The 14,805-nt window shown below is 41.0% G+C and overlaps 1 protein-coding gene and 1 long non-coding RNA gene across 2 annotated transcripts in view; one reads left to right on the top strand and one right to left on the bottom strand.

The window, feature by feature from the left end:
• Positions 1 to 999: 999 nt before the first annotated feature.
• Positions 1,000 to 4,640, bottom strand: LOC140734060 (uncharacterized). Its single transcript, XR_012100458.1, has 3 exons — positions 4,278 to 4,640; positions 3,288 to 3,381; positions 1,000 to 2,574 (listed from the first exon to the last, which is right to left on the bottom strand). It is a non-coding gene; the product is annotated as an uncharacterized lncRNA (long non-coding RNA).
• Positions 4,641 to 5,306: 666 nt separating this feature from the next.
• thoc2 (THO complex 2) overlaps positions 5,307 to 14,805 on the top strand; it is a 139,877-nt gene continuing 130,378 nt past the window's right edge. Inside the window, exon 1 of the mRNA XM_073058018.1 lies at positions 5,307 to 5,430. Within this exon, the coding sequence (XP_072914119.1) occupies positions 5,366 to 5,430 (65 nt within the window). The 5' untranslated portion in view covers positions 5,307 to 5,365. The remainder of the gene's footprint in view (positions 5,431 to 14,805) is intronic.

Raw genomic sequence — 14,805 nt, 5'->3', positions numbered from 1 at the left:
CTGCTGGCGGCTTTCCAGAGGCAGCAAGAAGTATAGACAGATTTTTTGGAGCACAGGCTGGCTTCCGTGATGTGATGAACTGTGCCACAGCTCTGTATTTTCTTATGGTCACAGGCAGTTGCCATTCCAAGCCTTAATCTATCAGATAGGATACTTTCTATGGTGCATCAATAAAAATTGGTGAGGGTCAAAGGAGACATGTCAAATTTCATTAGTCTTCTGAGGAAGTACAGGTACTGGTGAACTTTCTTGGCTCTGGCATCATTTGGGTTGGACCAGACAGACTATTGCTGATGGTCACTTTTAGAAGCTTGGAGCTCTCAATTCTTGGGATCTAGGAGGAACGTGACAACTGCACCCTCTCTCCTCCTTCCTTTAGTCACTGATGAAGCAACATTTGTTTTGCTGACATTGAGGATAGGACAGTTGTCATTCTTCCATGTCACTAGCTCTCTACCTCCTTCCTATACTCGGTCATTGTTACATGTGATACAGACTGCTACAGGGGCATCATCTGCAAACCTGCAGATGGGTTCAGAGCAGAGTTTGACCATGCAGTCATGAGCAAACAGGGAACAGAGTAGGGGGCTGAGGACGCAGCCTTGTTGGGCACCATTGTTGAGAATAATCATGGCAGATCCTTACTGATCGCAGTGTGTTGTTCAGAGAGTCAAGATGCAAAGAGAGGTGCTGAGTCCCAGATCTAGGAGTATGGAGATGGGTTTGTTTGGAATTATAGTATTAAAAGCAGACATACAGTCATTAAACAATGGTCTATTGTAGGGGTTGTTGTCTTTACTGCCCAGATAATCCAGAGCTGAGTGTGGGGCCAAACATAGACCTGTTTCAGTGGTAAAGATTGAAACAGTGGGTTGAGGTTGTCTGGTAGGCTGGAGTTAATACGTGCAATGACCAGCCTTTTGAAGCACTTCATCACAGTGGATGTCAAAGTCACCTGGCAGTATTCATAAATACACACTATCTTGTTTTTCTTGGATACCAGCATGACCGTGGCCTTCTTAAAGCAGGTGGGAGCTTCAGATTGAAGCAGGGAGAGGTTGCACAAGCTGATCTGCATAGGGTTAAGTACCTGGCCAAGGAGAACCGACGCTTTCTGTGAGTTCATTCTCTGGAAGACTGCTGTTATGTCTGCAACAATCACTGCAGGTTTGGGGTTTTTTGAGGTGTGTGGTGACATTCCAATCCTCTTCTGCTCAAAACGTGCACAGTATGTGTTAAACACAGTGGGAAACTGTCCAAGTTCGTCTTGTCACTTGTTATAACATGTAAGCCCTGCCGCAACTGATGGCGAGGCTGGGATTCAAGTTTGGACTGGTATTGTCTCTTGACATCCTTGATAGCTCTAGGTTGTGCGTTCATTTCTTGTAAAGATCATGGCCACTTGATTTAAACACTGCAGTCCGAGGGAAATAGTTGTCCCAATTTATCGAGGTTGTCCACTGCACAGTCCTCAACACACTTTTTACAGCTGTTGACGAACAAGTATCGTTCATTGAATGCAGGCTTCACCTTCACCGGGGGTGTGAGGAAGACAGCTGTCAGGAAAGCTGGAGTGAAGTCCCAGTGGCAGATAGTATGGGTAATACTTCACTGTTTGATATTCCAAGCTGGGTGAGCAGGACCATCATGTCTTAGCACCTTGGGCTGTTGGTTAGGAAGCAGACTCCTCTTCCTTCAACCTCAAAGGATTCTGCACAGTACATCTACAGACTTGACAAGCTCTCAGTTTGTATGGCACAGTCAGGTGAAGCAGGGTAGCCATGTTTTATTGAAACAGCACACAGCAGACCCTCAGTTCTCATTGTCAGTCCCACTCTTAGCTTATCAACTTTGTTCTCAATGGCCTGGACATTAACTCGTACTGTGCTGGTGAGAGGGAATTTGAACCTACTACACCTTTTTTGTCTCACTTGCAGCCTCACTCTCTTACCATGCTTCTGAGATAAATGCCCACATCAGGTTGGTCCTGAGAATCTAAGTTGGAGACAGCCAGGACCAACCTGGGAGTCATTCTGGTATTCTTGAAAGGTAAGAGACTGTTCAAATTAGAACTGGAGTGGAGTTATTTGGATTGGAAGTTAAATGATTAATTCTGAGCTTATCTGAAAAACTTGGAGTGGATTTAGTGAGCCAACAGGCCTGGAAGTCCTTAAGTGGAGTGGGCTGCCCCAGCAGGTAAGTGGGATTATTGTCTCAGGGTAATAAAGGGGCTGGTAGCTCACAGATGGCCCAGGAATGGAGGATGGGTGATTGTTAGAATGTGGGGGAGCAGTATAGGTGGAGTTGGGACACAGAGGCAGGTGGAAGCAAACAAGGAGGTAAAAAATAGGCAAGTGATGTCAAGACACAGAAGTGAAAACCCAGTTCAATGGTGAAAATCTGCATTTCAAAAGTTGGTTTTAGGACAAGTTTTAAGGTAGATGGAGATGAAAAAATGGAGCGCTGTAATAGGGCAGGGCAAATCTTGATAACTGAAGACACAACTGCTGATGCTGAAGTGGTGAATTCAACAACGACCATCAGAATATCACAGCTACCTTGTCCATTTTAGAGCTGGAAGACATAAAGCAGACAAGAACAGAAAAGGATTTAAAACGAAGTTATAAATATGCAATTTCAGGTGCTATTGAACAGGGAGACAAAGTATATTATCAAGTGCATGAGGTGATGGTTGAAGAAAGAGTTGGGAAAGAGGCAATAGAGATTTTGATGATGTTATGATTACTGAATAAAGCAGAGAAATCATAAAGCAGTGTGATTAAATTGTTAAATCATCATTGTAGTAACTGATGGGCTGAAGCAGGGTTGAAAGTGGACAGTATCAGGGATGTGGAAAAAGGACATGTGGTACAAAGCTCATCTCAGCATGTGGGTGAGAAGTAACTCTGACATTGCAAACTTGGAGTGGGGGGGTTTGGAAGTTTGTGCAGAGGATATATATGATATCAGAGTTTTGCCCAAGTGTAATTTAATTTGATTATAGAGCCTATGGAACATTAGAAAAAAGCAAAGAGATCATTGTAATGGATACAACCGTGCAGAGATTAAAATAAGGCAGATAGAACTAACTTGCTGGGCAACATAGTAGATATGAATAAATTGGGCCAAGATGCCTGCTTCCATGCTGTATGACTTTGTGAATCCCAGATCATACACCCAAAGTCACAAGAATAGCTTAAATGAAGTTATTTTTTAATGATCTAGTCTCAGTCTTGGGAAAAATGAAACTATCAGATTGTTGTTTAAAATTCCAGTTCAAGAATTACCTTCAGCGAAGAATATCTGTTGTCTCTTCGTGGACTGGTCTGTCTGTGATTATAGACCCTCTTGACTTTTAGCTGCCTCCTTAGTTCATGGGCACTGGAAGACAGGCAATAAATGCCAACATCAGCAATGACGTCTACTTCCTTTGGACAAACAGGGAAAAACAGTTACATCTGAAAAAACAGTAAAAAAAGCTTTTGTTTAAAGGAAAAGTGCAGATGGATATGTGACAACTGAGTCATGCCTATCATTATTTTCATTATTCACTAGTTTTTATCATTTGTTTCTGCTGATAGCATCGTGAATTATCATTGGAATCCACTTAATCTTCTCTCTCCCTCATCGCCAATGTTGTTAGGCCTGCTGAGGAACTCAATACATTGATATTTTTTAACATTCTGCTTTCTATTGGTCTTTGTCCTCACTCTTTTATCACAAAATCTCACTTTTTTCTTTACAATTTGAAATGTTGTTTCATACTTCTTCCCCAGTTTCATTGAAAAGTCAGACTTTCACATATGCAGAAATACATGTATGCACAAGTGCATTATAAAACTTACTGGGAGCAACATCACAGGCACACATTATTATATAAGCAACATTCACAAGAAAAACATGAATTAAATGTAAACAATTTTAGAAGTAAGAATACGATGAAGGTTGGTACTTCCATTGTATCCTCAATAATGGACTATCTAACTGGCAGACCACAGTTGGTGTGGCTTCAAAACTGTATGTGTCAGACAAGGCTATGAGCAGCACTGGAGCAGTTATGGAAACTCTCTGATGACTCAGCAATAGTTAGGTGTATAAAGGGAGGATGAATACAGGGTCCTGGTGGAGGACTTTGTCAAATGGTATAAGCTGAATCATCTGCAGCTCAACATCTGTAAGACAAAGGAGATGGTGATGGACTTTAGGAAGATTAAGTCTGGACTGCTCATTTTACTATTGATGGTGAGGACATGGATGTGGTGAGGACCTACAAGTACCTTGGGGTGTACCCGGATGACAGACTTCAGTGGAGCACCAATGTAGAGACTGTGTACAAGAAGGGCCAGAGTTGCCTCTACTTCCTGAGCAGAATGAAGTCCTTTGGAGTATGCAGTCCTCATCTTCACATGTTCTACCAATCTGTTGTTGCCAGTACAATCTTCTATGCGGCGGTGTGCTGGGGCAATGGCATCAACACGGGTGATGCCAATAGGCTCAATAAACTGATTAGAAAGGCTGGCTCTGTCATAGGAGTCAAACTGGAAACACTTTGTAAAACAAAGGGCACTACAGAAAAACCTGGCAATTATGGACAATGTTTCTTACCCTCTGCTTCCCACCTTGGCTGAATAGAGGAGCACTTTTCATAACAGACTAAGACAACTGCACTGCTCCAAAGAGCTTTATACAAAGTCATTCTTACCCCCCCCCCCCCGGTCATTAAGCTTTATAATGAGTTAACTGATGCTGGGGAAATGATGACACCTTCCTTACACCTTAGACTGTAAAGGTAACTTTTTAAAAATTCTTTCTTACTTCTCTTCTAATATTTGTATATCTGTGCACTTATAATTCTACTGTGACACTATATTTCCTTTGGGATCAGTAAAGTATCTATCTACAATAGGCAGAAAAGCCCATTTTAGTCAGATTATTAATTATTATCTATCACCCAGTACCACTGGACGAAGGAAACAGTTTAGAGTCAATTAAATCTACAATTATAGACAGCGAAGGGTCTCGGCCCAAAACGTCGACAGTGCTTCTTCTTATAGATGCTGCCTGGCCTGCTGTGTTCCACCAGCATTTTGTGTGTGGTGTATTGACAGTCGATATCCACAACTGCCACTTGGGCATTCCTAGGTTTGCAGATTTAGGACATAACGAAGGCTAACTTCACGGAAGAAGAATTTATGTTACAGTCAAGGGACATAACAGAGCCAGTGATCCGCTGGAGCAGGTCAGAATGACAAGTATTAGGCTTCTTCCCAGACTCCCAGCATACGCCGGGCTGCATTGACCTCTGACCCGCAAGCTCGCCGGGCGAAACATCCGGGCTCTTGGTGTAGAATGGTGTGTAGCTAAGATGGCGGTGATGGTTTTCCATAGTGACTGGCTGAAGAACTGGGAGAAAGGAGGCAGAACTGACTTGTAAGTCCGCTGTTTGAGAACAACCTACCGGGCGGGTTCCGTGGTGGTTATTTATACCTTAATTCGTGCTGCAGAGCCAAGCTGAGCGGCCCGTTCATCAGTTGCACAGCGTTCTGCGAGCTTTTGTGTATATCTGCATATTATAGAAACGTGGTGCTTTTAGGTCGATTGAGGGCCCGATCTTCAACCTAGGAATAGACCACATTTAATCTTAGACTGTGTTTTCCGTGGTTTTTATGAGGATTGTGGATGTCTTAGATGTAACGTAAAATTGGGTTGAATATCTGTGAGTTTTGGAAAATCTTTGCATAAGTAGGAAGTTCATTGGGCCCAAATCTAAGTGATAGGATTTAACAGAAGTGCAGAATATAAGTTGAAGGAAATCGAAAGGTGTTCTTTTAGCGAGTTGTTATAGCAAAGTAATCAATTTTCATAACTTAAAAGTAAGTGGTAATTAAGCAAATCTTCAGCAAATTAATGTAAGCACTTGACCTAAACAGAAGTGAGATTTTGAGTGAGATAAGGAATTTGGGAGGGCAAAGCAGAACAAAACTGCCAAGCCATTTGTACTACATAGAATTGAAGTACTGTATATAGGATATTTTTCTTATTAAGATGCTTCATAAAGAGACATTTGTGCTGTCCTGAAGAAAGTGATTTATTTTGTCCTGTCCTTGTCCCACAGCATATCAGTTTGGCTTCTTTGAGAAGGCTGAGCATTTACCTTTTAAAAGATTAAGTTTGCTTTGACTTTTTATTTCTGTGTACACATTCCAGACTTTAGTAACATTACTTTTCCTTTCTGTCAATTGTTTGAACTCTGTGACCTTTTGGCCACTTGTATATTAAGTTCAAATTGATTGCCATCTGATTGTACATATACACAAACAAATGAATCAACATTCCTCCAGACCACGGTATATCCCCATTAAATATATCATACACAGCACATAAAATATCGCCACAAATAAGTTGATAAAATGTAATTCAAAATGCATATGAAGTGCACAGCACGGATAAACAGTAAACAGTTTGCTGACCTAGTGATGAGACTTTGGTGGTGGCAGGGTATTCATTAACCTCATCACCTGGGGGAAGAAGCTGTTACCCAGCCTGGCCATCTTAGTCCTGATGCTCTCATACATATAATCAAACTTTTTCATTCCAAATAAATGATCTTGTTCAATATGTAAACACTGGAAAGTGAGGGAACTTGAAACTGATCATCAAAAGGGTCATGATTAAACAAGTATTGGAGTTTTTTTTATAATGGGTGGTTGAACATTAGAATCAAAAAAGCAAATACGAGGAAATCTGCAGATGCTGGAAATTCAAGCAACACACACAAAATGCTGGTGGAACACAGCAGGCCAGGCAGCATCTATAGGAAGAAGCACCGTCGATGTTTCGGGCCGAGACCCTTCATCAGGTTTTTGTGTGTGTTGTTAGAATCAGAAGTTTATTGTCACTGACATAAGTTGTGAAACTTCTTGTTTAGCGGCAGCAGTACAGTACAGGCATAACAAATTACTATTCAGTTAAGTTATTAAAAAAAGTGCTAAAGAGGAGTAACAGGATCATGTTCATGAGCCATTCAGGATTTTTATGGCAGAGGGGAAGACGCTGTTTTAATATATTGAAAATGGGTCTTAAGCCTGCTGCACTTCTTCCCTGATTAGAACTGGTATGTCCCAGGTGGTGAGGGACCTTAATGATGGATGCAACCTTTTTGAAAGATTGCCTTTTGAATATGTTGTCGATGATGAGGAGGGTTGTGTCCATGATGGAAGTTGCTAAATCTGCAACCCACTGAAGCCTTTTTTGAGCCTGTGCATAAAACAAAAATGTAACTTATTGAAGTAGCATTGTCAAATTTATGACCTGGTTAGATATTTAAACTTAAACAGATTGATTTCATTCAAACCTGTGCTTATGTTTTTAACCAAAAATATCATTGTATTTTTATCAGATGGTAAGTGTTCATGCTATTCTTTTCCAGGACTCTGGTTTCACTTTAAGGTTATTGATATATCCGTGCTTGTTTTTGAAATAATTCAGCAAGATTGAGTATTTTACTTAAATTACCTGGGTTTCACCATGAAGGCACTTTTGCCTGATTCTTCAGTGTCCTAATGTTATGTTTCCAAATAAACTCTTTGAACTATCTGTTGGTTCTTTGAACACTATTACAAGAGTTTTAACTTCATACTTGGAAAGCAGTGGGTTGTCAGTTGAATCTTTTCTTGTGTTAACTTTTCCATAAGAAAGCAGTATCTGTCATCAAGGACCTCTACCATTTAGGCCATGCTCTCTTCTTGCTGTTGCCATTGGGAAGGAGGTACCTTGGGTCCCACGCTACCAGGGTCAGGAGGAGTTTATTACACTTGAGCCATCAGGATCATGAACCAGTATGGATAACTTCACTCATAACACTGAACTGATCACTGAACCCAACTTCTGGACTTGTGTTCAAGGATTCTGCAACTCAAGTTAATATTATTATTATTTTTTGATAATTCAATTCAATTCAAGTTTGATTGTCATTCAACCATACATGAATACTCATGAATACAGCGAAACAAGACAGCATTACTCTGTGTTATTTGCATAGTTTCTCTTCTTTTGCACATTGGTGGCTTGTCAGCCTTCGTGTCTGTGTAGTTTTTCATTGATTCTGTTGTATTTTTTAGACATTGAATGCTGGCAAGAAAATGAATCTCAGGATAATAACTACATACTTTGATAATAAATCTACTTTGATCTTTGAAGAGCAGAAAATCAAAAATGCTTGTTTACTTAAAGCTCAATTTCAATTTGAGTGCTGCTTGGTTATTGCTCCAAGCTTAATTTCCAATGCTACAACTTTTTTAAGGTACTCATCAATGATGCATGGTTGGTTTACATGGTGAAATGAGATATTTTATTTGGAGTGGATGCTTTCATTGAAATGGCAAATGGAATTCAGTCCAGAAAGTGAACATAAATGGTAGGAACATGGTGTAAGAAACATAGGAATCTTGGTTTGCAAGTCCCTGAAGTTGCAAGGCAGATAAATAATTTTCTTTAGAAGGCATGCAAGGCACCAATTAGCTGAGGGACAGATAAATTATGCTCACTGTATATATTATTAGTTAGACCTTTGCTATGGTAGCGCCGAAAGTTCTAGTGCCATTTTGCAAGATGGATATGCTGGCAGTAGAAAGGGCTTTTGAAGTTGTTGTCAAGGAATATTCTTCTGTTAGGAGAATTTTGAATTCACTTTGTTGCTCTTTAGAACTAAGAAAATTTGATTGAGAATTATAACAAATTTTTGAGAAATTTAGAAGAGACTGAGTAAGAAATTTATCAGCTGATGGAGGACAATAGGACTGATATTCTTAAAATAAAGATTGGTTCCAATAATCTGCCTGCCTGAAGCAGTACTTTAAAACAGATATGTGCATGATGGTAAAGGCTCACCATTTGATCTGAGTGGAGGCTTGATCTTATAAGAAGTGAATTTGTATCTTAAGTAGTAGTTATGTTTTGTTTCTGAATTTAGTATGAGCAGTTACTTGTACACCTCGTGTGTTTGAAAACTGTATATATTTTCCAAATTTTGAGTAGTTTTAGTGATTTATTCACTAAGTATGGATGATGTTGATACTTCTATAAAAATAATTTCCAGCCAGTTGAAGAAAAAATTCTTACCATTGTTGATCAAAATTTCAATCTCTGAGCTAACAGTCACTTTAAACTATTGCACTTATCTCCTCAGTCTTAAATATATTAGAATGAATTTGTTGTGAACTCATTGCCATAGCCATTAAGAAAATTATTCTTGTCATCTTTTGAAATTTGAAAATTTATGAAAAATATGCCATTGCGACTTCAAATATGAAGGCATAAGTGATTTGTTAAATTCAAGTATTGAATTTATCCATCCAGTAGATGTAAGCCCATCACCCTTACTAGGGCATAGGCTGCTACTCATCAGAGTCCTCTGTTCTGGGTCTAGTTATCCCCGTTGTAGTCCATCTTCGAAGATCCTTCCTCTCGCAGGGATGAGGTCATTGGAGCTTCTGTTGACATCTCTGTAGCTCTGGGTTTTTAACAGGATGAGTTTGCAAGTCCCATGCCCCACCATCCTCCTTTCACAGCCAGGTTTGGGCCTTCTTTGGCAGAATTATCCAGTAGACAGTGGTTAACATATATTGCAGCTGGATATAACAAGAATATCTCCCTTAAACTCAAACCAACATTTAAAATTTGTTGTTATGTTCAGAAAAAAAACTGGCATTGTCCATTTTGTTCCAAATATGTCTGATCTTATTGGTCTTGTTTTGCGTGATTACTGCCAGTTGCAATTTGCTTGTTTTCACTTGGTAGATCTGGACACCTTAGCTCTAAGATTGTAAAAATCTTAAATTGTGGCTGTGTGCTCATTTATTGAGCTACAGAAACTGTAAATATGAGGTGCCTGGCTTCTCTTGTCCAGATTTTGGACTGATGATTTGCAGCTGGATACAAGAAGTGAAGAAATAAATATTGCCATTGGCAAACCTTTACACTTTGCATCTTTAGAGAATCTGAGACAGATCAGTGGTTGAAATCATTCATTGTGTCTTAACAAATAAATCCTGTTTCCTTTCCATCTCCTGCTATGACTAAATTTCCTTGAAAAAATTTGTCAACAATTTCTGTTGCCACGAAAGGGACCCATAGTCATTAGAGTGATTGAAAGAAAAAATAATAGGAGGAGTAGTTCTTGTGACCATACTAGCCTGTCTTCCTATCAAATAGGCTAAACTGCCCCAAGTCTCATTCCTCTTCAGTGTCAGTTCTCCAGAACTCCCCGAGTTTTGTTTCAAAAAATTATCTTTGCCCTCTTAATATCTCAATGATGTAGTACCACAATCTTCCTAGATAGAGTTTGAGGGATTCACCATGTTGGTTGTGTGAAAGTCTGTCTGAACAGTGATCTAACTCTTAATACATTTTTTATGTGTCTGAGATTTATTTGAAAGGCACACTTATAAAGACCCCTGGCAGTTGTCAAGCTGGCACTGGAGCTGAGTATTGTGATCAGTTAGGCAACAGTCCACCCTGATGACTGACTGATCATGAGTGAAGGAATGGTCAAGGTGGCAGAGGAACGTTTTGAGGACTGCTTTGAAATGGTGGACTGGGCCATATTCAGGCATTTGTCTTCAGGTCTGAATGAATATATCACAGCCATCACTGATTTCATTAAGGCCTGAATGGTTAAGTGTTTGCTTTCAAGAACATACAGTGTCTTACTAAACCAGAAGCCCTGGATGACCAGGAGATTTGCAGTTTGCTGAGGGTTAGATCTGTGGTGTTCAAGACAGGCAATCCAGAACCCTACAAAAATGTCCAGGTATGACCTGTGGAAGCCCATCCTGAGAACAAAAAGGTAATTACATGCGAAGTTAAAGAGACAATCAGATGCATAACAGCTATGGCAGGGCTTGTATGCCATTACTTCCTTCAGGGTAAAATCTAATAGCATAAATGGCAGTGATGCTCTGATGTCTGAGGAACTCATTGGTTTTCATGCATGATTTGAAATGGAGACTAAAACTACACCTGTGTGAGTCCCACATCGAGTGACTGTGGTTTCTTTCTTGGAGGTTGATATCAGAACACCCTTCATGAGGGCATACCCCTGCAAGGCTTCAGGCCCTGATGGTGTTCTTAGCGGTCTACTAAAAATCTGTGCCATACAACTGGCAGATCTTTCAAGGACATCTTCAACCTTTCATTGTTGTAGTCAGATGTTCCCACCTGTTCCAAAATTTGGCCAAGAAAAGCAGAGAAGCTGCCTCAATGACTATCACCCTGTGTTGAAGAGCTTTGAGAGGTTGGTTATGGCTGAAATGTTGGTATAATTTCAGATGGCAACAAGGAGATGTACAAGAATGAGTTTGTTTGGCTGGTTGAGTGATGTCACAACAGGAACCTTCAGACTCAGCTTCTACAAGACCAAAGAATTAATCAGAATCAGATTTATTATCACTGGCATATATTGTGAAATTTGTTAACTTTATGGCAGCAATATAATGAAATACATGATAAATATAAAGAGAAAAAAAGTCATTAAATATATGCATGTCTGTTAAATAGTCAAGTTAAAATAAGTAATGCAATAAAAATTAGCGAGATAGATACCCTATTGAGCCCAAAAGAAACTACAGTGTCACTGTAGCATTATAAATGCACACATATAAATATTTTTTATTTTTTCTACTTCTTTTCTAATAAGTTATCACAAATAGTCTAACAGGAGGGGATCATCACTTTCCCAGCAATAGGTTGACTCATTATACAGCCTAGTGGCTGAGGGTAAGAATGACCTCATACAGTGCTCTGTGGAGCAGCACAGTTGTCTTTGTCTATTACTAAAATGCTCCCCTGTTCAGCCATAGTGGCATGCAGAGGGTGTGAAACATTGTGCAGATTGCCAGGATTTTCCATAGTGCCCTTAGTTCTACCACAGCCTCCACTTTGCTCAGTTTGACTCCAATAACAGAGCCAGCCTTTCTAATCAGTTTATTGAACCTGTTGGCATCACCCATGTTGATGCCATTGCCTCAGCACACCACTGCATAGAAGATTGTACTTGCGACAGCAGACTGGTAGAACATGTGAAGGTGGGGCCCGCATACTCCAAAGGACCTCAGTCTCCTCAGGAGGTCGAGGCAACCCTGGCCCTTGTACACAGCACTCAAGCCTGCCATCCAGGTACACTTCCAGGTACTTGTAGGTCCTCACCATCATAGTAACAGAGAACAGTGCAGGCTTAAAGTCCATTATCATCTCCTTGTCTTACTCGTGTTGAGTACAGATGAATCAGCTTGCAACATTTGACAAATTCGTCCATCAGGGTCCTGTATTCATCCTCCTGTCCTCTCTTTATACACCCAACTATTGCTGAGTCATCAGAGAATTTCAGTAGTTGGCATGATTCACTGTTGTATCAATGTTCATGGGTTCAATGTCCATTTAGAAATTGGTTGGCAGAGGGGTGGAAGCTGTCCATGATCACAGAGTATGACTTCAGGCTTCTGTATCTCCTTCCCAATGATAACCAGTATTGACATTATGTAGTTCTGAAGGTGAAGTTTGAAGAACACATGCCAGTCCTCAATGAGGGGTTCAGCGGTGGAAAGAGTGAGTTTCTGACCATTAACATCTCTGATCCACTTGGGCCCAACACGTTAATGCAATCATGAAGAAGCCGTGTTAGAAGCTTTACTTCATTAGGACGTTAAGGAGATTTTGTATACCACCAAATACTTTCAAATTTCTACATATCTAAGGTGCAGAGTATTGATCACAGACTCATTTGGGGGCTCCAGTGCGCAGGACTGTAGAGGTTTATAGACGCAGCCAGCTCCGTCATAGGCCCTTACCTCCCTACTATCGAGGACATCTTCAAGAGGCAATGGCTTAAAAAGGCAGCATTCATCATTAGAAGCACTCGCCATTCAGGACATGCTCTTTTCTTGTTACAACCATCCGTGAGGTGGTACAGGAGCTGGAAGACCAATGATTGAGGCAGCTTCTTCCCCTCCACTATCAGATTTGTGAATGCAGCTTGAACACCATTATTCATCTTTTGAACAAGTGATTTATTTTTGTAGCTTATAGTAAATGTTTATGTCTTGCACTGAATTGAATTGACTTTATTTCTTACATCCTTCACATACATGAGTAAAAATCTTTATGTTACGTCTCCATCTAAATGTGCAATGTGCAATCATAGTGATTTATAGTAAGTAGGACAGTCATTGCAATATAGAGTACACTCAAATCAGCGTGAGTTCTTCAGTCTGATAGCCTGGTGGAAGAAGCTGTCCCGGAGCCTGTTGGTCCTGGCTTTTATGCTGCAGTACCGCTTCCTGGATGGTAGCAGCTAGAATAGGTTGTGGTTGGGATGACTTGGGTCCCCAATGATCCTACAAGCCCTTTTTACACACCTGTCCTTGTAAATGTCAAAGGAAGTTCAGAACTACAGATGCGCTGGGCTGTCTGCACCACTCTCTGCAGAGTCCTGTGATTAAGGGAGTTCCCATACCAGGCAGTGATGTAGCCAGTCAGGATGCTTTCAAGTGTGCCCCTGTAGAAAGTTCTTAGGATTTGTGGGCACATACCAAACTTCCTCAAACGTTTGAGGTGAAAGAGGCACTGTTGTGTCTTTTTCATCACACAGCTGGTGTGTACAGACCACGTGAGGTTTTCGGTGATGTGGATGCTGAGGAACTTGAAGCTGTTTACCCTCGCAACCCCAGATCCATTGATGTCAACGGGGGTTAGCCATCTCTATTCCTTCTGTAATCCGCAACCAGCTCCTTTGTTTTTATGACATTGAGGGATAGGTTGTTTTCTTGACACCACTGTGGCAAATTTAGTTAGCAAATTGGAGCTGTGGGTGGCGATACAGTCATGGGTATTCAGGGAGTAAAGGAGGGGACTTAGTACACAGCCCTGAGGGGCTCCTGTATTGAGAGTCAGAGGGTTGGAGGTGAGGGAGCCAACTCTTAACAACCTGCTAGCGATTTGACAGGAAGACCAGGATCCATCTGCACAAGGCAGGGTCAAGGCTGAGGTCTCTGAGCTTCTTGTTGAGCCTGGATGGAACTGTGGTGTTGAATGCTGAACTGTAGTCCAAGAACAGCATTCTCACAGAAGCATCCTTCTTCTCCAGATGTGTAAGGACGATATGTAGAGCAGTGGCTATTGCGTCATCTGTTGATCGGTTGTGTCAGTAGATGAATTGTAGGGGTCCATTTTGGGTGGTAGCAAGCTGCAGATGTAATCCTTGACCAGCCTCTCAAAACATTTGCTTATTATTGAGCTGAGTGCGACAGGATGCCAGTCATGTTACCTTGGTCTTCTTTGGTACGGGGACAATAGTGGATAATTTGAAGCAGGAGGGCACTCTACTCTGGGAGAGGGACAGATTAAAAATATCAGTAAACACACCTGCCAGTTGTGTTGCGCACATCCTGAGTACTCGCTCTGGGATGCCGTCTAGTCCCGCAGCCTTGCAATTGTCCACTTGTTGAAAACATCTGCGTGCCTTAGAGATGATCAGGTTACAAGTTGTAGCGGTGGCTTTCCTTGGAGGCTCAGAGCGACATTGAACCAAGCATAAAAGTGATTTGAGCTCATCTGGGAGAGAGGCCGTGATATTGGTGGCACCACAACGTTTGGTTTTGAAGTCTGTGATGGTATCCAGCCCTTGCCACAAGCCATGTGTACTATTTGTTTTGAATCTTGACTCAGTCTTCTCCGTGTATTGTTGTTTTGCAGCCTTGATAGCTTTGTGCAGACCATAGCTGCTTTTCTTGAGCTCTAGTTGATCACCAG

The sequence above is a fragment of the Hemitrygon akajei genome, chromosome 10 (genome assembly GCF_048418815.1).
Source record: "Hemitrygon akajei chromosome 10, sHemAka1.3, whole genome shotgun sequence".
Taxonomy (NCBI): Eukaryota; Metazoa; Chordata; class Chondrichthyes; order Myliobatiformes; family Dasyatidae; genus Hemitrygon; species Hemitrygon akajei.
Note: the sequence above shows the minus strand (reverse complement) of the source record. Positions and strands in the feature narration are given on the sequence as shown.